Source organism: Sapajus apella, unplaced genomic scaffold (assembly GCF_009761245.1).
Source record: "Sapajus apella isolate SASKATOON/1434 unplaced genomic scaffold, GSC_monkey_1.0 scaffold28, whole genome shotgun sequence".
Lineage (NCBI taxonomy): Eukaryota > Metazoa > Chordata > Mammalia > Primates > Cebidae > Sapajus > Sapajus apella.
Window position 1 is genome coordinate 25,017,011 of NW_022436968.1, and position 24,915 is coordinate 25,041,925.

Sequence of the window (24,915 nt, forward strand, 5' to 3'; positions counted from 1 at the left end):
GTGACTAGAACACCTGGGAGACAGAGTCACCTGTTCAACTGAAAAAAAAAAAAAAGGGGTCTGAAGCAAGGAGCAAGGTGATTAGGCATGACTGGTCCCACCACCACAAGGACCAGCAATCTGAAACACTCTGGATTGAGTTTCACAGCAAGCACAGCTGAACCCGGGATGGTCCAGCTCTGTAGGGGAGGGGCATCCACCATTACTGAGGCAGTCCACCACTACCAAGGCAGACTGCCATTGCTGAGGCGGTCTGGCATTGCTGAGGTGGTCCGCCATTGCTAAGGCATTCTGCCATTACCAAGGCAGCCTGTCATTGCCAAGGCAGTCTGCCATTACAGGGAGAGTTCGCCATTACAGAGGTGGGCTGCCATTGAAGAGTCAGTTCTAAATATACCCTTATATATAAATAAATCCACAAAGATGGGAAGAAACCAGCAGAAAAAGGATGAAAACACCCAAAACCTTATAAACAGGACTGCAGGGAAGTTCACACAGCAGCTGGGCAGAGCCCACAGTAGCTCAGAAATGCCTCCGCTGGTAGATTGTGACCAGGCTGCCCCCTTGCTGGGCAAGGCATCCCTGAAAAAAAGGCAGCAGCACTACAGAAACTTATAAATAAAGCTCTACCTTCCCGGGACAGAGCACCTGGGAAAAAAATGTGGTCATGAGGTCTGCTGCAGCAGACTTAAACTTACCTGCCCAGCAGCTCTGAATGGAACAACGGAACTAACAGCTCAGCATTTGAGCTCATATAAAGGACAGACTGTCTCCTCAAGCAGCTCCCTGACCCCCGTATATCCAAAGAGTCACCTCATAAAGCAGAGCTCAGACTGACATCTGGGAGGTATCCTTCTGGGACAAAGATAGCAGAATAAGAAACTGGCAGCAACCCTTACTGTTCTGCAGCCACTACAGGTGAGCCCGAGGCAAGCAGGGTCTGGAGTGGACCTCCAGCAGTCCTACAGCAGAGGGGCCTGACTGTTAGAAGGAAAACTAAGAAACAGAAATAAATAACTTCATCATCAACAAACAGGACGTCCACTCAGAGACCACATCTGAAAGTCACTAACTACAAAGACCACAGGTAAATAAATCCACAAAGATGGGAAGAAACCAGCAGAAAAAGGATGAAAACACCCAAAACCAGAATGCCTCTCCTCCTCCAAGGGATCAAAACTCCTCACCAGCAAGGGAACAAGGCTGGATGGAGAATGAATCTGATGAATTGACAGAAACAGGCTTCAGAAGGTGGGTAATAACAAACATCTCTGAGCTAAAAGAACATGTTCTAATCCAATGCAAATAAACTAAGAACTTTGAAAAAAGGTTTGACGAAATGCTAATGAGAAGAAACAGCTTAGAGAGGAACATAAATGAATTGATGGAGCTGAAAAACAACATGAGATTCACGAAGCATACACAAGTTTCAATAGCCGAATTGACCAGGCAAAAGAAAGGATATCAGAGGTCTAAGATCAACTTAATGAAATAAAATGAGAAGGCAAGATTAGAGAAAAAAAGTAAAAAGAAATGAACAAAGCCTTTAAGAAATATGGGATTATGTGAAAAGACCTAATCTACATTTGATAGGTGTACCTGAATGTGACAGAGAGAATGAATCCAAGCTGAAAACACTCTTCAGGATATTATCCAGAAGAACTTCCCCAACCTAGCAAGGCAGGCCAATATTCAACTCCAGGAAATACAGAGAACACCACAAAGATATTCCTCAAGAAGAGAAACCCCAAGGCACATAATCGTCAGATTAACCAGGGTTGAAATGAAGGAGAAAATGCTACGGGCAGCCAGAGAGGAAGGTTGGGTCATCCACAAAGGGAAGTCCATCTGACTCAAAGCAGATCTCTCAGCAGAAACCCTACAAGCCAGAATAGAGTGGGGGCCAATATTCAACATCCTTAAAGAAAAGAATTTTCAACCTAGGATTTCATAACCAGCCAAACTAAGTTTCATAAGTGAATGAGAAATAAAATCCTTTATGAACAAGCAATTACTCAGAGATTTCATCACCACCAGGCCTGCTTTACAAGAGCTCTTGAAAGAAGCACTAAACAGGCCGGGCACAGTGGCTCAAGCCTGTAATCCCAGCACTTTGGGAGGCTGAGGCGGGTGGATCACGAGGTCAAAAGATCGAAACATCCTGGTCAACATGGTGAAACCCCGTCTCTACTAAAAATACAAAAAATTAGGTGGGCATGGTGGTGCGTGCCTGTAATCCCAGCTACTCAGGAGGCTGAAGCAGGAGAATTGCCTGAACCCAGGAGGCGGAGGTTGCAATGAGCCGAGATCGCGCCATTGCACTCCAGCCTGTGTAACATGAGTGAAACTCCATCTCAAAAAAAAAAAAAAAAAAAAAAAAAAAGAAGCACTAAACATAGAAAGGAACAACCAGTATCAGCCACTCCAAAAATGTACCAAATGGTAAAGAGCATCGATACAATGAAGAAACTGCATCAACTAACAGGCAAAACAGCCAGCTAGCATGAAAATGGCAGGATCAAATTCACACATAACAATATTAACCCTAAATGTAAATGGGCTAAATGCCCCAATCGAAAGACACAGACTGGCAAATTGGATAAAAAGCCAAAACCCATTGGTGTGCTGTATCCAGGAAACCCATCTCACATGCAAGGATACACATAGGCTCAAAATAAAAGGATAGAGGAAGATGTATCAAGCAAATGGAGAGCAAAACAAAAAGCAGGCATTGCAATCCTAGTCTCTGCTAAAACAGACTTTAAACCAACAAAGATCAAAAGAGACATAGAAAGACATTACATAATGGTAAAGGGATCAATGCAACAAGAAGAGCTAACGATCCTAAATATATACGCACCCAATACAGGAGCACCCAGTTACATAAAGCAAGTTCTTAATGACTTACAAAGAGACTTAGACTCCCACACAATAATAGTGGAAGACTTTAACACTCCACTGTCAATATTAGACAGACCGATGAGACAGAAAGTTAACAAGGATATCCAGGACTTGAACTCAGACCTGGACCACGCAAACCTAATAGACATTTAAAGAACTCTCCACCCTAAATCCACAGAATATACATTCTTCTCAGCACCACATTATTGGAAGTAAATAACTCCTCAGCAAATGCAAAAGAACGGAAATCATAACAAACAGTTTCTCAGACCACAGTGCAATCAAGTTAGAACTCAGAATTGAGAAACTAACTCAGAACCGCACAGCTTCATGGAAACTGAACAACTGGTTCTTGAATGTTGACTGGATAAACAATGAAATGAAGGCAGAAATAAAGATGTTCTTCAAAACCAACAAGAATGAAGACACAACATACCAGAATCTCCGGGACACATTTAAAGCAGTGTCTAGAGGAAAATATATAGCAATAAATGCCAACATGAGAAGCAAGGAAAGATCTAAAATCGACACCCTATCGTCAAAATTGAAAGAGCTAGAGGAGGAAGATCAAAAAACTCAAAACCTAGCAGACGACAAGAAATAACTAAGATTAGAGCAGAACCGAAGGAGACAGAGATATAGAAAACCCTTCAAAAAATCAGTGAATCCAGGAGCTGGTTTTTCGAGAAGATCAACAAAGTAGACAGACCACTAGCCAGATTAATAAAAATAAAAGAGAGAAGAATCAAATAGATACAATAAAAAACGATAAAGGGGATATCACGACAGATTCCACAGAAATACAAACCACCAACAGAGATTACTACAAACAACTCTATGCACATAAACCAGTAAACCTGGAAGAAACAGATAAATTCCTAGAAACTTGCATCCTCCCAAGTCTAAACCAGAAAGAAGTCAAAACCCTGAATAGACCAATAACAAGGGCTGAAGTTGAGGCAGTAATTAATAACCTACCCACCAAAAAAGCCCAGGTCCAGATGGGTTCACAGCCGAATTCTACCAGATATACAAAGAGGAGCTGGTACCACACCTTCTGAAACTATTCCAAACAATCCAAAAAGAGGGAATCCTTCCCAAATCATGAGACCAACATCATCCTGATACCAAAACCTGGCAGAGACTCAACAAGAAAAGAAAGCTTCAGGCCAATATCCATGATGAACATAGATGTAAAAATCTTCAATAAAATACTGGCAAACTGATGGCAACAGCACATCAAAAAGCTTATCCATCACAATCAAGTAGGCTTCATCTCGGGGATGCAAGGCTGGTTCAACATATGCAAGGCCATAAACGTAATTCACCACGTAAACAGAACCAAAGACAAAAACCACATGATTATCTCAATTGATGCAGAGAAGGCCTTTGACAAAATTCGACAGCCCTTTATGCTAAAAACTCTCAATAAACTAGGTATCGACAGAACGTATCTCAAAATAATGAAAGCTATTTACGACAAACCCACAGCCAATATCATACTAAATGGGCAATAACTGGAAGCATTCCCTTTGAAATCTGGCACTAGACAAGGATGCCCTCTCTTACCACTCCTATTCAATATAGTATTGGAAGTTCTGGCCAGAGCAATCCGGTAAGAAAAAGAAATAAAGGGTATTCAATTAGGAAAGGAGGAAGTCAAACTGTCTCTATTTGCAGACGACATGATTGTATATCTAGAAGACCCCATCGTCTCAGTCCCAAATCTCCTGAAACTGATAAGCAACTTCAGCAAAGTCTCAGGATACAAAATCAATGTGCAAAAATCACAAGCATTCCTATACACCAATAACAGACTTAAAGAGAGCCAAATCAAGAATGAACTGCCATTCACAATTGCTACAAAGAGAATAAAATACCTAGGAAGACAACTAACAAAGAATGTAAAGGACCTCTTCAAGGAGAACTACAAACTGCTCAACGAATGAAATAAGAGAGGACACAAACAGATGGAGAAACATTCCATGCTCATGGTTAGGAAGAATCAATATCACAAAAATGGCCATACTGCCCAAAGTAATTTATAGATTTAACACTATCCCCATCAAGCTACATACGACCCTCTTCACAGAACTGGAAAAAAACACCTTAAACTTCATATGGAACCAAAAGAGAGCCTGCATAGCCAAGTCAATTCTAAGCAAAAAGAACAAAGCAGGAGGCATCACACTACTGGACTTCAAACTATACTACAAGGCTACAGTCATCAAAAGAGCATGGTACTGGTACCAAAACAGAGATGTAGATCAAAGGAGCAGAACAGAGGCCTCAGAGGCAACACCACACATCTACAACCATCTGATCTTTGACAAACCTCACAAAAACCAACAATGGGGAAAGGATTCCCTGTTTAATAAATAGTGTTGGGAAAACTGGCTAGCCATGTGCAGAAAGCAGAAACTGGACCCCTTCCTGACACTTTCCACTAAAATTAACTCCAGATGGATTAAAGACTTAAACATAAGACCTAACACCATACAAACCCTAGAAGAAAACCTAGGCAAAACCATTCAGGACACAGGCATAGGCAAGGACTTCATGACTAAAACACCAAAAGCATTGGCAACAAAAGCCAAAATAGACACATGGGATCTAATCAAATTCCAGAGCTTCTGCACAGCATCATTAGAGTGAATCGGCAACCAACAGAATGGGAAAAATTTTTGCAATCTACCCATCTGACAAAGGGCTAATATCCAGAATCTACAAAGAACTAAAACAGATTTACAAGAAAAAAACAAGCCCATTCAAAAGTGGGCAAAAGATATGAACAGATACTTTACAAAAGAAGACATATATGAAACCAACAAACATATGAAAAAATGCTCATCATCACTGGTCATTAGAGAAATGCAAATCAAAACTACATTGAGATACCATCTCATGCCAGTTAGAATGGTGATCATTAAAAAATCTGGAGACAACAAATGCTGGAGAGGATGTGGAGAAATAGGAACACTTTTATGCTGTTGGTGGGAGTGTAAATTAGTTCAACCATTGTGGAAGACAGTGTGGTGATTCCTCAAGGACCTAGAAATAGAAATTCCATTTGACCCAGCAATCCCATTACTGGGTATATATCCAAAGGATTACAAATTGTTCTATTGTAAGGACACATGCACACGTATGTTCATTGCAGCACAATGGTAAACTTGGAACCAACACAAATGCCCACCAATGATAGACTGGACAGGGAAAATGTGGCACATACACACCATGAAATACTATGCAGCCATAAAAAACAATGAGTTTGTGTCCTTCGTAGGGACATGAACCTGGAAACCATCATTCTCAGCAAAATGACACAAGAGCAGAAAATCAAACACCATATGTTCTCACTCATAGGCGGGTGTTGAACAATAACACGTGGACACAGGGAGGGGAGTATCACACACTGGGGTCTGTGGGGGAGGGGGAATAGAGGAGGGACACCGGGGAGTGGGGAGTTGGGGAGGGTTAACACGGGAGAAATGCCAGATATAGGTGATGGGGAAGAAGGCAGCAAACCACATTGCCATGTATGTACCTATGCAAAATCTTGCATGTTCTTCACATCTATCCCAAAATGTAAAAAGCAATAAAAAATATACTTTTAAAAAAAGACTTCTTTGTGGTTTAATAGAGTATATTTCATTAGACATGTTACACATTATCATGTTTTGAGGTAACTTAAAATAATTCTGTAAGTAGTTGTGCCAACTCGAGACAACAAAACTTGTTTCCACAGAGACAAAACAGATTAGCAGTTACCAGGGGCTGTAGGGAAAGGAAATGGGGAGTAACTGCTTAATGAGTATGGGGTTTCCAGGTGGAACACCAAAAACTTCTGGAACTAAAGGTCATGGCTACACAATATTGTGAATGTACTTAGTACCACTGAATTTTGTGTGATTTTGTGAACTGCTGCACCGGATGCTGTTTTTTCATTTCTTACTGTGGTAAAAAACACAGAACACATAATTTATTTTAACCACTTCTAAGTGTATAGTTCAATAGTGTTAAGTATATTCATATTACTAGACAATCTGCAGAATTTTTTCATCTTGCACAATTGAAACTCTGTACATAATGTATAAATGAAACAACTGGTTTCCATTTCTCCCTCCCCTCAACTACTGGGAAACACCATATTGTTTCTATGAATTTTGACCTCTATGGTATATGTCCTTTTGTGACTATTTCATTTATTGTAATGTCTTCAATGTTCATCTATGTTGTAGTTTATGTCAGTTTTCTTCCTTTTCAAAGCTCAATATACCATTGTACGTATAGCACATTTTGTTAATCATTCCTTCATGAATGGACACTTGGGTCGCTTCTACCTCTTGGCTATTATCAATAATGCTGCTTTAAACAGGGATGTACAAATAACTCTAAGATCCTTTCCATTCCTTTGGATATATACTGAGAAGCAGAACTGCTGAATCATATAATTTTAAATTTTGGAAACTCATAATCTTGTCCATAGCAGCTGAACCATTTTACATTTCCAACAGTGCACAAGGTGCACATCCTCACCAACATGTATTTTTGACAGTAGACATCCTGAGTGGCTGTGAGGTGACATCTCATTGTGATTTTGGCTTGCATTCCCTAAGAATTACTGACATTGAACATTTTTTTCATATGCTTGCTGGCTATTTGTCTATCATCTTTAGAGAAATGTGTGTTCAGGTCCTTTGTCCATTTTTTCATCAGTTCTTTTGTTGAATTGTAGTTATTATATATTCCAGATAGACCCCTTATCAGATAAATGATTTGCAATTATTTTTCCTTCCTTAGGTTGCCGTTCCATTGTGTCCTTAGCTTATTTCTCTTCAGAAACGTATTTTACTCTTTCACCAAAAAAAAAAAAAAAAAAAAAAAAAACCTGTTCTTTTTGCTTAATATATTCTAGAGACACAACATAGCAGATATAAGTATCTTCATTCCTTTTCCAACTGACAGTATTCTCTTGCAAGGATGTAATCGTTTATTCAACCAGTGGCGTATCAATAGGTATTTTTGTGGTTTCATCTTCTATTACAAATTCTGTTATTAACAGCTTTCTGCCTTTTTTTTTTTTTTAATCGATTAACTTTGAGATAGATTTCTACAAATGGGAATGGTGGGTAAAAGTGTTAATTGTTCACTATATCATTCTCTGAGACCAAGTCTTAGAACAAAAATTACTTATGTCATGATCCACTTAGAATCTGATAAAACTTAGTGGTTTTTTCAGTAGTAAGGTACACACACACATATACTCTACAATTCTGCATACAGTTTTAAGGACTTCCACAATGCCCTCTCATAGACTGCACAGCACAGTGACTGACAAACATATATCCAAGGTTGTGGCTCAGTGTATCTGGGTTGTACTTTTAAAAAATGGCAGATTCTGCAGGCAACCATCATTCTAAGTTACTGTTTGGGGGGGTTTATGGACCTCAAGTGTTAAAAAATGAACTGTTTTGAAGCAGTAAAATAGGTGGTACTGAAAACAACACTGTATCTACTGATTCACACATACTGAGGAACCACAGTGAACTCACAAAGGCACAGTTGGTGGGACAGTTTAAACTTTTGAAACAAATTATCTGATGTCAATAAGACTAGCTTGAGGTAGTTCAACATATTAAATACACTATTCCTTTTGATAACATCCTATTTGTAAAGTTGGATTTTCAGCAGTTGATGGGATAAGATTCATAAACTACACAAAATCAGAGTATCATAGGAGAGGATGGTGTATGCAATGTTTCCAAAGTTTGAGAAGTTGTGCTGTAACCAACGGTTGCACACATGCCATTAGTTAACTCTTTGTGGTTAAGAATGCAATTATAAAAATATATTTTTTAATTTCAAATGGCTAAGTTGTTAAATATACTTTAGCTATGTGAACATTTTTTATTAGAGACTAGGTCTCACTCTGTAGCCCAGGCTGGAATGCAGCACAGAATCACAACTCACTGCAGCCTCAAGCTCTTGGACTCAAGCAATCCTCCTACCTCAGCCTCCCAAAGTTTTGGGATTATAGGTGTGCTCCTGGCCTTTTAAACTATTTAATAAACAGATCTGTTAACGTATTTCTTCTGCCCAGGGTTAACACCGTGTTAAAATTATTGAGACACAAAGGTAAAGTGAACCAAGAAAGTCTGGGAACTTCTGCCGTATGTCATTTCCTTTAAATTATACGTATATTGGTAATTAGTAATTTTAGATAGCGATCTTTCCCCATATTATAAAACAGGAAATAAGTTTCTACCAAATGGCTAATTACATAAATGTTATACAACCAACTTAGCTTGAGTGAAAGCTAACGTAAAACACCAGACATTGCTAGTTTTTTGGCCTGATATACACAATTTATTTTACTTTCAGTTGGGCTGGGCTTTCTACTAGAGTACATTAAAAAGAAAAGTAAGGCTACACAAATGTTTTTAAATAATCACAAAGTAATTCAGTGAAAAGAACTGAATGGCACAGCAGTGGAAACACAACTGCACTCATCTGATAAGAGAAACTCATAGATAAAATCTGTGGCAAAGACATAAATTGGAACAAGGCATTACGAGTATTGAGAGGTCTTTGATGGGGGCAGGGAAATGTAAGTTATTAATCAATATTTAAAAATAAAACGTTATAAGGTAAGGAAATACATTTAGGAAAGAAACCTAGAAAGTAAATAGAAAAAGCAAATTCATGCCTAAAGTATCTTAATACACAATTTGTAGTTTGTTACACTCACATTTTATACATTTTCTTGGATAAAGCTTTTAAGAACACTCCAGATTTTGACAGTTTAGTAATATTCAGCTGTTAACAAACTACTAAATGTTCAGAATGTTTTTTACATAGGCATATACTTTTTTTCACTGTCAATATCAACATAACTAGGCATACATTTTCAATGACTCACTTTCAAGTTAACTAAGTGCATTTTCCCTATATTTAAGTAGAAGTCAATTAACATTTGTGTTTACATGACTTTACCACTTACAGGCAAAGGATCTATTACAGCGGTCCTAATACTGAAAAAAATGCAGAGGACTTACAAAACAAATGGTAGTACTCTAGTAGGCAGTAAAACAAATTCCGAGTTTAATCTTAAAAGTTTGCTGGGGCAAAAACACACTACAATCTCAAGTATTATGATTAAATATTTACATTAGAACTTACTCTCAAACATGGAAATTGTCCCTGCTGGTTAAATTCTTAAAGAAGCTCAGTGGTGTTAGCCTTCGTTCAGTTTTTTCATAATGTAAATAACTGTATATCTCTGAGAGTAAAGTATGTTTTAACTAGTTTATTTTCATTAGTTAGCTTTTAATTTGTAAAAAGCTGGATAGTACAATTTAAAAAATTCAAAACCAAGCTGTTTATTATAGTATAGTTTATTTAATACAATGTTTAACTATAAAAGTTAATACAGTTTCCAAGTTTAAATTTTGTAAAATGCAGTTTGCAGAAAACAGTTCAACAATTACTAGACTAATGATAAGAGAAGCAGCATTTTGAAACTAATTTTACAATTGAGAAGACAACAGCTTTTATTTCTAAATTTCATTAAAAAAATATAATCACAGTGACTTTTGGGCTAGGAAAAGAAGTGCATTAACTTCATTTATGCTTTTTCCTTCCACAAAGAGAGCAGCCACAATTTTGTACATCCCCACATACAAATACCCAATTCATTTATCTTTCAAAATACTATATACACACAAAAGGGCAAGAAAATATACAGCATTTGCTTTTGGTAACATATAGAATTTCCTTAAAGAAAAAAAAAGTCAAACACAAATCCACCCCATCACTCCCTCCCATACCAAAAAACAAATCAAACCCCTCAACCACTCCCTACTCCAACCTTGCTAAAGGAATTCTTATTCATTTGTTTTTCTTTTCCTTTAATATATACTTCTTTGTCACACAGTAGGCTAGAAACTTTGCACTTGCCTGAATCCATTAAAGGCAATTAGTTGGGACGCCCACTATGGGCAGTTGTGCCAGTCAATGCTGTACTTCCTGGGGCTTATTAATTTTTAAACAAGTAATTTTGTATACAACAAAACACATCTTTTCACAATAAACAGGTATTCAACCTATAATCCTTAGAGTTTATTCAACTGTAAATGTACAAATCCTAAATGACATAACAGTAGACATAATAAAAAGGAAACAGAAAAATACTCATTTTGTTTCTTTATAACAATCAGCTATATGGTAGGTATTTAAAATACCTTCTGGTGAAGGCAAACCAAACAAGCTTCTACAGAAATTTAGTATAAAAAGTTTAGAGTGATCAAAACTATATTACCAACTGGAATGAGGTACAATAATCTACTAAGAAACATACAAACTTGCTACATATACTAACTATAAAATAAATTAGAATTGTCAAGTTAATACCACTACCCAAAATACCCGAGACCCAATGTGTGCCTATCCACAATGAAGAAATCTTAATTGTTTAGCTCCATACCTTCCACCAGCCACAAATATCAAAGGCCATTCAGCAAAGCCTTCCATGCATCAGTATCACACTTGTGCAAAGGCAGATTCATCAGATAAATTCTTTGTAACTACTGAGGGCTTCAATTAAGTAACAAGAGAAAACTATATTGCTCTATGAACTCACCAACTATAGAGTAATTTCATCAAAGAATGTTTTAAAGCAATCCAGTCCCTTCTCTACAGCTCACTTCATTAACATTAATCTAACCTTAGTGTCAATTTCTGTGGCAGACGGCTTACCCACAAAAATAACTCACACAAAATCACCATGAAAATTCTACATATTCAAAAAATTTTCTCAGCTATCACCAATCAAGCAATAAATCAGTTTAAACATCTTTAAAAAGACATTAACTCAAAGATACTTTGACATGAACCATAAATTCAGACATAACTATAAAATCAACTTGGGAAAGTAATAGTTGACTTTTACAATGTTCAAAGCAAAAACTAAATATGACACAACTATTAAATGTAACAAAAGTAAAGAACCATTTGAGCCATGTGCTATTGAGATGCATGCACAGATCTTGAGGTACAGTTAATGCTGTTTAATCATTTTTAGAATGTTCTTTATATTCTAAAAATAAAATCTAGTTGATTGTCCTCTCAATCCCTTCACATCTGTTCTGTTAAGAGACCTACTAAAACTTTAAAATGACTATAAATAATGTGGGGCATGGAGTTGCTCTTTCGATAACCCAAACAGAATACTGCCTATAAAACTTGCTAAATTTTTTCCTCTATGGTTACTTTTTGAAACCCTAAGATTTGGAAATCCTTGTGTATAATTGTTAGTAGATAAAGTTCTGGGACAGGACAACATATATTTACCTAGCATGGACTTAAAAAAATATTTAACTGTTATTAGAAATCCTTGCTTAAATAGCACCTTTCTTAAAGCTCAAATAGCAATTTTAAAACACAGTTAACTAAAATTAAGACAAATAATAACTTCTTTAAATATGTAACATTATATAGTTTGGCACTCAAACTCAATTATCCCTAATGTGGGTTTGTGGTCAGTCTCTAAGGAATCAATCACCCTGGATAATAATAAACATCTACTACTTTTATCATCATCAGAAAAAAAAAAAACGGAAAGAATTCATTGTGGATATCTTTATCACAATTTTCCAAGCAATCTTATGGCATTACACTATTGATTCTGCAACAGCTACCACAACGCCAAATATATCAATATTGTAATAATCAATAATGGGAAGTATCATGTTAAGCATTGCTTTATTCAGTACAAATAGCATTAAGTAGCTACCGGATTTACCAAGAAGCTACCTTGGTAAGAGTTGACACTACAATGACAAATATTAAAGTACAAAACTCTCTAAAGAATACTATTAATTGGAATTTTGAAATTTCTTTTCAAATGAGGCAGGTTTTATGTTTGCTGGATGTTCAATGTTTTATTTAGAAGAGAGATTACAGAATAAAAAGCCACACATCACAAAAATAGCAAAATACAACACCCAAAACTCTAAATGGACTTTGGATATGTTTACTGTTTAACTCTGTAAGCTATCAAAATTTGCAACTTTCTACTCTACTCTATATGGCAATGTTATACATGCCAAGTTAAAATAACATTAACAGTAATGGTATAAAACCACCTGAACAGAAAGAAACCAGAGTCATAAACATGCTATAGCCTATAGTGATACATATATAGAAAAGATGCATTTTCTTGCCATTTGGAACACACAGCTATGAGTTAGAGAAGTCAGTTCAATTAAAACAAAAAAAATCCATGCAGAGTTAACACTCAACTCTATAATAGGAGGCCAAAAAAGAGATATCTTAGAAGTTAATGTTTCAATAGTAATATTTCAATACTAACAATTTTAGAATCTGTATAGCTTAAGGACCTGCATAAGTGGTATGTTTTAATGAGAAAAGTTTTTTTTTTTTAATTTTAGAGAAGGGTAATAATAATAATTGTTTCCAAAACTCTTCGAACCAAAAGCAACACAGAATTGAGAATCACAATCTGATTTTCAACGGTATAGTTCCTGTCAAATGCTGTATAACAGCAACGCAAGCTCAATCAGTACATCGACTGAAAAAATTACTCTTATGATTTTTATAGGCATTAAGTAAAACACAACTAAGACAGGAAAAGCATTAATAGGAAACAAGCTATGGCTGGAACTATAAAGAATAGAGTATGAGTGCAATATAAATAAACATCTATTTTAAAGCACAAATTACTATAAAATCAAGTGATGACTTAAGATCTCAGGTTATTAGGACCCTACTTATGTGTAATTAAAAGAAACTGCTATAAATCTCTGTTATTAACACAATCAGAAAATCTATACAAGATGTCTTCTACTGGCTTCTAAAGTTACTTTAATCATGAGAAACACAAGCTTTCATAACAATGCACTGCAACCATTCCAAATGGCTGACTAAACAAATTAGAATGCGATTGGCTGATTGTTGCAACACAGTAATGCATACATAAAATAGTTAAACACAGCACACAGTACTACACCAAAGTGTTTTTCTCATTTCAAGTTTATTAAAACTTTAGCAGTACAAATTATCCAGATTGCAGATTATCAAAAGATCAACTCAATGAAATGCACATAAAAAAAAAAAAAGGACAAACATAAAACAACCCAAAAACAATGAAAAGGAAAACAACATAAAGGAGATTCATTAGCAAGTCTCTCAAACTTAAAATTCAAAATAGAATGGAAGTAAGTTTATATAACTCACTCATCCACTTTTGTCTTCATCTGTTCCAGGGCTTGATTCATGATCAAATTTTTTATTTTTTTCATGTACATGGTCATTTTCTTGACCCTTTGATTTTTGGTTTTCATTTTCCACTGAGGATCTGATCTTCTCATCCTCCTTATTTTTCAATGTGGAGGACTTTAATTCAACGTCCTGACTGCTTTGTTTTACTTTTGAGAAGGGACTTTGATCTCTATCAGCCTTTTTTTCCCTGCTATTATTTGAGCTATTATGGTCACGACTTCTAGAGTACATTCTTTTTTCACTCTCAGAATTTTCTTTTCTGTGTGAACTCTTACTTTCTTGGTTTCTGTATTTTTCTTTGTTTCTGCTTTGACTTTCTTCTCTCTCTGAGCTCCGTGAGTCTCTCCTCCTCCTCCTCCTATCTTTACTTCTTGATCTTCCTGGTGTTGTTCTTCTCTCTCGGCTTCGTGACCGTCCTCTTCTCCTGTATTCCTGTTCTCTGTATCTATGGTACTCCTTACTTCTGCTGCGATCTCTGTCATGGCTTCTTGATCGCACTCTTCTGCTTCTGTCCCTACTTCTGCTTCGTTCTCTTGTTCTGTTATTATAACCGTGTTTACCTTTCGTTATATCACATTCTCTACTCCTGGATTGTGCACGTCTATCCTTTTCCTTACTTTTACTATGATCATGCTCATTACTCTTTGATTCCAACTGTTTAGATTTCTCTTTACTTCTACTCCTTTCCTGATCTTTTCCTTTAGAATCAGACTGCTTTTCTTTTTCTTTAGCATTCTCATGATCCCTTCCTTTGCTCCTTGATCTCATCCTCTTTTCTTCGTGTCTACTATGTTTTGAATCTCTTTCTTTACTCTTTGATTTCTCTTTGCTCTTACTCCTACTTTTAGATTTGGCCCTTTTCTTCACTTTGTTCTTATATTTATCATCTTTTTCTGAATTTCTTCTGATGTCTCTCTCTTTGCTGTTAGATTTATGGTCTTTAACTTTCTTTTCATTTTTTCTGTTTGGACTCTCAGACACATTCCTGTGATCAGTTATTTTTCTCTCTTTTACTCTAACTGGACTTCTCTGATTTTCTTTTATTTCATTCAACTCACTCCTAAAAAATAAGAAAAAACAAAGAATTGGGGAAATGTTATTAGGAAAAGAATGGTAGATATTATTAGCTAAAATGCTATTCAACTTTTCTTAAGGTATTTAACAATAATTAAAATGACAATAAAATAACTTTATGTATAACAGTAAAAACAAATACTTATTACATTTGAATAATAACAGTTAAATCTTACTTATCCCCTTTGATCCATCTTTCACCACTTGACACCCTCATTCTTTGAGCTCTTTGCATCTCTTGCCTCCAATGTGGAGGAGTCTCACTACGTCTGAAACGATCCCTTGATCTGGATCTGGAAGGAGTTCGATAACGCTAAAGAAAATTAAAAGGGGGAAAATTAAGGTATAAAGGTATAGAGGGACTCACATGGAGGGAGCGAAGTACTGGGGCGAGGGTCATGGGGTAGAAAGGGGTACAAAATAAAAAAACATATAAAAAAGCATTATAACAGTAGCTATAAAGTGTATGTTTCTAGGTTAAAATAAATTGTCTGGTATTTCTATGCCCTGAAAATTACTAAAATTTCCCGATTTTCATGTAGGAAATCAATGAGATAGAGAAACTTAAGTAATCATGTTGCAAATTTCAAGTTAAGAAACATTAATCACACAAACTCTAGCCACCAGCCATATACATCTTCTCCATGGAAAAGTCCTATCCAATGCTAGAGCAACTTATAAGTTGCCAGGTTCCAATCTGTTATATATACTTAATGTTTCAAAGTAAATATTTCCCATATTGTGGGGAAAACAGAGTAAATGTGTACATGTTCACTTATTCAACCCTTAGGATGATCAAACACTCTACCATGTACTGAGACCATTAGTGAGCCAAGATATATGAGTGTGCTTTCCTGGAACTTATATTCTACAGGACTCGGAAAGCATGTGAATCAATATATAATTACATATGTTAAACATATATGCAGCTACAATAGAATGGATATAAAAGGAAAAGGGAAAAGATGCTGAGACAGGAAGGTTCTGAAAGAAGAAGAAACATAGCATGCTTAAAAAATGATGGTAAGACAGACCAAATATGGCCAAAGCTAAAAACTGCAAGAGAAAGTGGTACTAGATAATATTGATGAGGTAAGCAAGGACTAGATTTTATGAAGTGTCACAGGCCATGGTAGTGAGTCTGGGTTTATCCTAAGACCAATCGTAAATGAGCTGCACAAAAATCAGACTTTCATTTTTAAATGGTGATACTGTCTACTATTTTTAAAAAAGGATTAGACAATGAATCTCAAAGTGGGATCTATGACCCGAAGACTCCGGGGTCAGAACTATCTTCATAATATCACAGTATTTGCCTTTTCCATTTTCATTCTTTCATTATCACACAAGAGCGTATTCAGTATACATGTTTTGATATCATTACTTTCACAGTCAGTGAAATGTGTGTTTATATGTTTTAAATATTTCTCAGTACTAATTCCTAAAAGGGTAAATATTGATAGATATAACCCACACCAACAAAAGTTCTTTTGGGTCCTCAGTAATTTTTAACACCAAAGAGGTACTAAGGTTAAAAAAAAAAATTGAAAACCATCACAATTTACAGTTCAGACAATATGATGGAGTCGAATTAACATGGCAGGGGTAAAGCTTGAGAGAAACAGATGAATTTCCAAGTATTCAGGAGGCAGAACAGACAGTATTTGGTGAATGGGTAAGATATATCCATGTATCTTACCATAGTTAAGGTATAAACCGAAAGGGGAGAATCAGATTATTCTTGAGAAGGAACTGCACAGGTGGTGGTGCCAGGCACTAAAATCAGTACACTAAAGGAGAATCAGATTTGAAGGTGAAGAGCTTGTGCTCAGCTTCGTAAAAGCTAAGTTTGAGGTATTCGTTAGTCAAGCAAGTCTTTGGAGCTAAAAAGTGCAGATAAAAATTTGACAGTTACCAGTCATGGGAGTCATTAGACTGCTGAAGGAGTATATGCAGTTTGAGAAGAGTTGAATGGGAACCCTGATGTACTACAGTATTTAAAACTTAGGTAAATGGCTGGACATGGTGGCTCGTGCCTGTAATTCTAGCACTTTGGAATGCCCAGGTGGGCAGATCGCTTGAGCTCAGGAGATCGAGACCATTCTGGGCAACATGGCGAAACCCTATTTCTACAAAAATAATACAAAAATTAGCCAGATGTGATGATGCACATCTGTAGTCCCAGCTACTTGGGAGGCTGAGGTGGGAGGATTGATTGAGACTGGAAGGTTGAGGCTGCAGTGATCCTTGATTGTACCAATGCACTCCAGCCTGGGTGAAAGTGAGACCCTGTCTCAAAAAAAGGTCAGTTTAAGGAGTATGAACTAGTATTAGAAATTTACGATAAACTAGCTAGAGGGATAGGAAGAAAATGTGATGAAAGAAATGTGGAGGCTGGGTGCGGTGGCTCACGCCTGTAATCCCAACACTTTGGGAGGCCAGGGCAGGTGGATCACCTGAGGTCAGGAGTTCGAGACCAGCCTGGCAAAAGCTCACCTCTACTAAAGCTACAAAAATTAACCAGGCATGGTGGGGCGTGCCTGTAATCCCAGCTACTAGGGGGGCTGAGGCAGGAGGATCACTTGAACCTGGGAGGCACAGGTTGCAGTGAGACAAGATTGTGCCACTGCACTCCAGCCTGAGAAACAGAGGAAGACTCAGTCTCAAAAAAAAGGAATGTGAAAAAAGTATTACAAGGAGCAAGATTAAGTTAAGATAAAGACTGAAATGGATTCACTGGATTTTGTAACCTGGAGCTAATTATATATGAAGTGCTGTTTTCAGCAGAACAAAGGTAGCAGAAGTGCTTGAGGAATAAGTAGGAAGTGAAGACATAAGAAAAGTGTAGCCAAGTTTCTATTAAGTTTTGAAAGGACAAGATATTTAAATTCTGATGAGGACAATCTAGTAAAGAGAAAAAAAATAAAATACAAGAATAAGGTTAATTTTTATTTATGTTTAACAAAAATAGAGATACAGTGATTGCCAAGTAATAAGGGTGACATGAAAGATCTCAATCCCATTTTATGCCATGTAAATGTAAAATCTATTTATATCTCATGGATTTTTCTGTTCGGAAGTACCCACATACAGAAGCTGCTTAAGAAAGAGAATATATAATTCAATAACTCCTTCTCCCTAAATTTTAGTTACTTGCAAAGTAAAATAATATTTAAGAAACACTCAAATTATTGAAGGAAGACAAATGCAATAGTGTGAAGATCTCTGGGGAAAGATCACCTACCCTTGGTCCTCTTCCTTTAATTTTCCTGCCAGATCTAGTAACTAAAAGTCGTCTCTGGTAGGAAGCAGGCTGGGAGTTAGGTGGATTACTAGAAGGAAGCAAAGAGAAAGTTAACACATTTTTAAAAAACATTTATTATTATTATTGTTATTATAATAATTGAGACACGGTGTTACTCTGTCACCTAGTTTGAAGTTTAGTGGTGTGATCTTGATTCACTGCAACCTCCGGCTTCCTGGCTCAAGCTAACCTCCCATTCAGCCTTGCAAGTAGCTGGGACCACAGGTCCACACCACCAAGTCTAAGCTAATTTTTTGTATTTTAGTAGAGACGGGATTTCACCATGTTGCCCAGGCGTGTCTTGAACCTCTGAGCTCAAGCAATCCACCCGCCAAGTCCTCTCAAAGTGCTAGGATTAAAGATGTGAGCCACCATGCCTGGTCCCATGACATGTTACTTTAATAAAAATTAATCTGTCGAATACAGCTTTACTCATCTAAAATAACAAATTTAAAATTCTATGGAGAGTTGGTCCCTGTATCCGGAGGTTCCACATCTGCAGACTGAAGCAACCAGGGATCAAAACCATTTGAAGGAGAAAAACTCAACTGAAAAATAATTTTTTTAAAAAACCCCAAAATATAGTAAAACAAATATTTACACAGAATTTACACTGTTTTGTTTTATAGATTATTGTAACACACTAGGTATAAGTAATCCAGAGATGATTTAAAATATATGGGAATATTAGATTATATGCAAATACTAAGTCATTTTTTGTAAGAGACTTAAACATCTACATATTTTGCTATCTACAAGGGGTCCTGAAATCAATTCACCATGAATACAAAAGACAAATGTATAATCAGTGGTTATCAACCAAAAATGAAATGACTAGAGAGTGCTACTAGTAAGTAGGACCCAGGAGTCAGAAATGCTAAGGCCTTGAAATGTGTCGGCATGAAGAACTTTCCTGCCTCAAAATGCCAATCATGTCTTATTGAGAAATACTGCCATATACTAGAATTACTAAGATGAAACTAATTTGATACTGCTAAGAAAAATTAATGTAAAAGAGCTCAGAAGGAGCTACATGTTGAGAGAACAATTTTAAAACTATCTTATCCCAAAGTACCTTATTATCCTTTAAACAGTTGTTCACTGGTAACAGAACTATAGAGAAATGCTAAGTAACCTGAACTAAGCAGAGACAAGCTGGTCTGAATTAGTCAAACATTCATATGACGGTCTATACCAAAAACGGAAGCTGTTTCTTTTCCAAAAATAGTATATCAGTTATTATTTAATTAGCACATTAATAACATCCATGTAAGTCATATTTGAAAAGTAGTTCAAATATTTTTTCTTTAATCTTTATTTCCTTGGAAACCTCCTTTCCAATACTAGCAGAAAAATTAACTCAATCCAATTCATCAAAATTACGAAGTTTCAAATAGTGCATCTTATTTTTACATTTTTATTGTGTAGAGAAGACTGAAGTATAGAAAGAATGCTCAGGATTTTTTTTTTTAAGTCAGGGTCTCACTCTCGTCACCCAGGCTGGAACTCATTGGCATGATCACTGTTCACTGCAGCCTCGACTTCCTGGGCTCAGGTGATTCTCCCACCTCAGCCTCCAAAGTAGTTGGGACTATAGGTGTGCACCACCATACCCAGCTAATTTTTTATATTTTTAGTAGAGGTGGGGTTTTGCCACGTGGCCCAGGCTCACCTCAAAATCCTGAGCTCAAGCAATCTGCCCACTAGGCCACCCAAAGTGCTAGGATTACAGGTGTGAGCTACTGTGCTTGGCCAAGAATTTTACTACTTGCATTATGACAGTGTATTTCTGATCATAACTAAGATTTCAATATTCCTTTTTCTACTTTTGGACTTAGTTATTAAAATGACTGATAAAGAGCCATTAGCATTACAGATATTAATGTAGATTTATGTAGTAAAATTGTTTTCAGGATTTGAACATGACATCAATTTTTATTATTACAATATGGTAAACCAAGTGGGGAAAGCCGCAGTTTTTCCTATGAGACAAACTGAAAAACCAAGGTTATTACTTGCTTAAAAGTTTAATGTATGCAAATAACACAATAAAATACTATCTTATTTTACTGGTTAAATAGTATCTTGTTATTGGTTTGGAATGCTGCTTAATATCTTTTTTGTATTAGTGTTTATTATGTGTAACTTTACTTCAGAATCTACTTGTAACATAAGTCAATTTACCTTTCTAGCTATGTGGCAGGCAAAAAAGAATTGTGGAAGAACAAGAACATTTTATAAAAAAGATTTCAATCTTCGGACAAGGTCACCCATTAAATCTTGTTTAAAATAAACAAAAACATTTTTAAAAATAAAAAAAGCTCTATGATAAACCATGTAAGACACAAAATATACACATTCACATACCACTCTCTTTCTCTTTCTCTCTCTCTGTTTTTCCTTTCTTTCTCATCAGCTTTAGGAGGACTTTTTCTCATTAGGAATCTATTTTCAGGTATAGGAGGGATCTCTTCTGGACGGACAGTAGACTGGGGTTGTGCTTCAAGATTTTCAGTTTCACTCTCACTAGATGCACTTAATAGATAGAAATACAAAAAACAAGTTACATTTGGTTATTATGTCCTTACTTAAATATCCAATTGTTGGTATTTCTTTCCTTTATATCACTATAATATAAACATCCTGTCCTTACCAAAGATGTGATCGCATGGGAAAAATCTTCTATTCCTCTGACAAATCAACTAACCAATCAAAAACAAAACAAAATGTTTCGATTATCACACTCTCAAAAAATATTTTCCTACAAAATGGATCAAAAATATGAAACTATGTGGGCAATGCACTCTGATAAATTTAAAATACTTTAAAACACGGGCAAAGAAATTAATTGCATTTGAGTCAACAGGCAGATGAAGACAAGTTTTAGTACAAACACAGATTATTTCAAACAAAATGGAAAATAAAGTAAAATACATTGACATTATCTGCTTTCTACCTGAATGCTATCACAAGAGCAAAGGGGACTGCTACTGAAAATAGCAAACACTACTTGTGGTTTCCCGTAATTTTCATGATTCCCACAATCCTCCTATAAAATGTACAAATCTATAACACCAAAGCCATTTCATTGAGTACACACAAAAAATGAACTGAAAGATTTCAAAAGAAAATTAATGTACCCAAAATTTAATCTAAAGACTGTAGAATATCAAAAGTCTTATGCTCCATGCTATACAATATTTCTCACTATTTTAACAGTCTCATATAACTGACCCAAAATCCTAACAAATTTATTTATAAAAGGGGAATCAGAATTTAAAGCTAGCATTAGCAAAGTAAAATTAAGACCTCTTCTTGCTTTTCTTTCGCTTCTTCTTTTCTTTCTTGTGTTTTCGGGAATTTTTCCTATGTTTCTTTTTTCTTTTCTTTGATTTCTCTTCAGAAGCACTTTCAGAATCAGAGGAATCAGAAGAGGACTGAGAATCGCTTGAGCTATCTGAGTCACTAGATGAGGAGGAGGAAGATGATGATTTATGCCTTTTCTTTTCTTCTTTCTTAACTTTAATAAAAACAAAAAGGTTTTGATCAACAATTTGAAACAAACTTGGTGGGAGGAGATTTAAATTTTCTGCAGATTAGATCATCCAGCTATGTGAACCGGACTGTACAAGAAAGGAGTCAAGACTCAGGATTAGAATCCAGATCTCCAGAATTCAATGGTCAAAGTTGTATCTATGAATTCAAAGAACTTTAAAAAAATAGGTGAGTCTAAAATGCTAAACTAATGGTAATAAACATCTGAATAAGAAAGTTTCTAAAAAGCACAGAATAACAATGCAGAGTCCCACATTCTAATCTTGTTGTTTTCCACTTTCCCTCTTATTATCAAGATTGGCAGTAGAACTAGTGTAGGGAAGTAACAGAAAAACTATTTTATAGAAACAAGAAGAGATAAGAAATCGATTTCACTGGCATGGGCTTTTATTTCAATACCCGAGGAATCTTCTAATAATTAAGAAATTTAGCCCATGAGGAAAATCATAACAGAGGGAAGTCAATTGCCCATGATGAATAATATGTTTTGGGGACTCTACAAAAAGTCATTTTAAATTGAAATTTTGGCCGGGTGTGGTGGCTCAAGCCTGTAATCCCAGCACTTTGGGAGGCCGAGGCGGGTGGATCACGAGGTCAAGAGATTGAGACCATCCTGGTCAACATGGTGAAACCCCGTCTCTACTAAAAATACAAAAAATTAGCTGGGCATGGTGGCGCGTGCCTGTAATCCCAGCTACTGAGGAGGTTGAGGCAGGAGAATTGCCTGAACCCAGGAGGCAGAGGTTGCGGTGAGCCGAGATCGCGCCATTGCACTCCAGCCTGGGTAACAAGAGTGAAACTCCGTCTCAAATAAATAAATAAATAAATAAATGGAAATTTTACTTTGTTTAAGGAAGCAGTAACTTTAAAAGGGTCAAAAAACTCAAAGAGTTCAAAGGATCAGTCAATTAACATAAATAAGTGAAGCCAGAAGGTGTAATGTAACAGGAATTAGAAGAAGATACTACAAACTAGGAGGAGCTTGACCCTTCTAAAGGTATACTCATTCAAATCATGGTGGATCTGAAGAGGCTAACCTGGGCCAAAGATGGGACAATATTGATATATAGATGAGAACTACATAAATTGAAATACATCAGATTATATTTGAAATTCAGCTAGGCATGGTGGCTCATGCCTGTAATTCCAGCACTCTGGGAGGCCAAGGCGAGCAGATCACCCGAGGTCGGGAGTTTGAGACCAGCCAGACCAACATGGAGAAACCTCGTCTCTACTAAAAATAAAAAATTTGCTGGGTGTGGTGGCACATGCCTGTAATCCGAGTTATTCGGGAGGCTGAGGCAGGAAAATTGCTTCAACCTGGGAAGTGGAGGTTCTGATAAGCCAAGATCATGCCATTGCACTCCAGACTGAGCAACGAGAGTGAAACACCGTCTCAAAAAAAATTTAAAAAAAAAAAAAAAAAAGAAAAGAAAGAAAAGAAAAATCTATTCATTCACAGTGATACTCATAAAGCATTTATCTTGCCTTTCTGGTATAAACTGAACCCCTGGCTATTGAAATAGATGAAGAGCAATAGCTCTTTATCAGAAGTACTCCAGGAATAAATGAAGAAGAAATTATAGTGTTAGAATATCATTGTTTTACAACTTCTTGTGAGGCACTGATAACCTATGGCTGTTGCAGAATACAGAGACAATTTGTACTGTGTGACTCCTGCTTTCATTAAAAGGAATTTCTTCAAGTCACAACTACATCTCATCAACATTACATAACTCAATTAGTAAAATCCAGTGTGTTCAAATTATAGAAAATACTACATAACAAATGACCTACCTTTTTGACAAATACATTTCAAGGGAACATAAAACAAGATGGTAAGGAAATTTATTAAAAAACAAAAAACAGCTTACAAGGCCAATTTAAATGTTTAAACTTTATTTGGATTCATTCACACAACAAAAAACATTAATGAAACAATTACAATCTGAACACTGTCAGGATTTTTTATATTTAGGAATGTGTATATATGTATCATTATGGTACTGCTTTTTGAAGAATCATCTTTTAGAAATAATACTTACTGATAAAATGTTATGCCTGGAATTTGTTTCAAAATAATAGAAAAGGGAAAAGTGGCTACTGATGGGTAAAACAAGATTGGCCATAAATAAACTCCTGAAGCTAGGTAAAGAACAGTTGTTTGTTATACTATTTTATTCACTTATGTATAAATTAATGTTTTCCATAATAGTCAAGGAAAACAAAGAAAATTTATCTTTGGATTATCTGTTGGCTGTTTGGTTACAGAACCTTAGTTGAAAGGTTATCAGCTGATTTGTGACCTTTCCTTTAGCCGCACCTTAGCCTCAGGAACATCTTAAGAGTTGGTATTTGGCATTGCTATTTTTGTTGTTGCTGCTCAGGCTAAAATGCTGATCACAGCTCACTGCAGTCTTGACCTCCTAGGCTCAAGTGTTACTTCTGTCTCAGCCTCCTGAGTTACTGGGAACACAAGTGTATACCACCATGCCCTGCTCATTTTATTTTTATTTCTGTAGAGACAAGGTCTCCCTATGTTGCCTAGGCTGTTCTCGAACTCCTTGGCTCAAGGGATCCTCCTGCCTCAACTTCCGCAAGCGTTGGCATTACAGGTGTGAGTTACCATGTCTAGCCTTTTTTATTTACTTATATATTTTTGAAGATGGGGTCTTGCTATGTTGCATGGGCTGGCCTCAAACTCCTGGGCTCAAGTAATCCTCCTTGCCTCAGCCTCCTGAATAGCTAGAGCTACAGGCATGTCTGCTGCTGTGCCTGAA

At 36.3% G+C, this 24,915-nt stretch overlaps 1 protein-coding gene across 2 annotated transcripts in view; it reads right to left on the reverse strand.

The window, feature by feature from the left end:
• Positions 1 to 10,267: 10,267 nt before the first annotated feature.
• PPIG (peptidylprolyl isomerase G) overlaps positions 10,268 to 24,915 on the reverse strand; it is a 54,286-nt gene continuing 39,638 nt past the window's right edge. The window contains exons 10-14 of one of the 2 annotated variants that reach the window (XM_032293047.1): positions 21,890 to 22,100; positions 20,948 to 21,115; positions 18,521 to 18,608; positions 15,453 to 15,589; positions 10,268 to 15,262 (exon numbers count right to left, since the gene is read on the reverse strand). In XM_032293047.1, coding sequence (XP_032148938.1) covers positions 14,158 to 15,262; positions 15,453 to 15,589; positions 18,521 to 18,608; positions 20,948 to 21,115; positions 21,890 to 22,100 — 1,709 coding nt within the window. In that variant the 3' untranslated portion in view covers positions 10,268 to 14,157. The remainder of the gene's footprint in view (positions 15,263 to 15,452; positions 15,590 to 18,520; positions 18,609 to 20,947; positions 21,116 to 21,889; positions 22,101 to 24,915) is intronic. The other variant, XM_032293048.1, reaches the window with a different exon arrangement.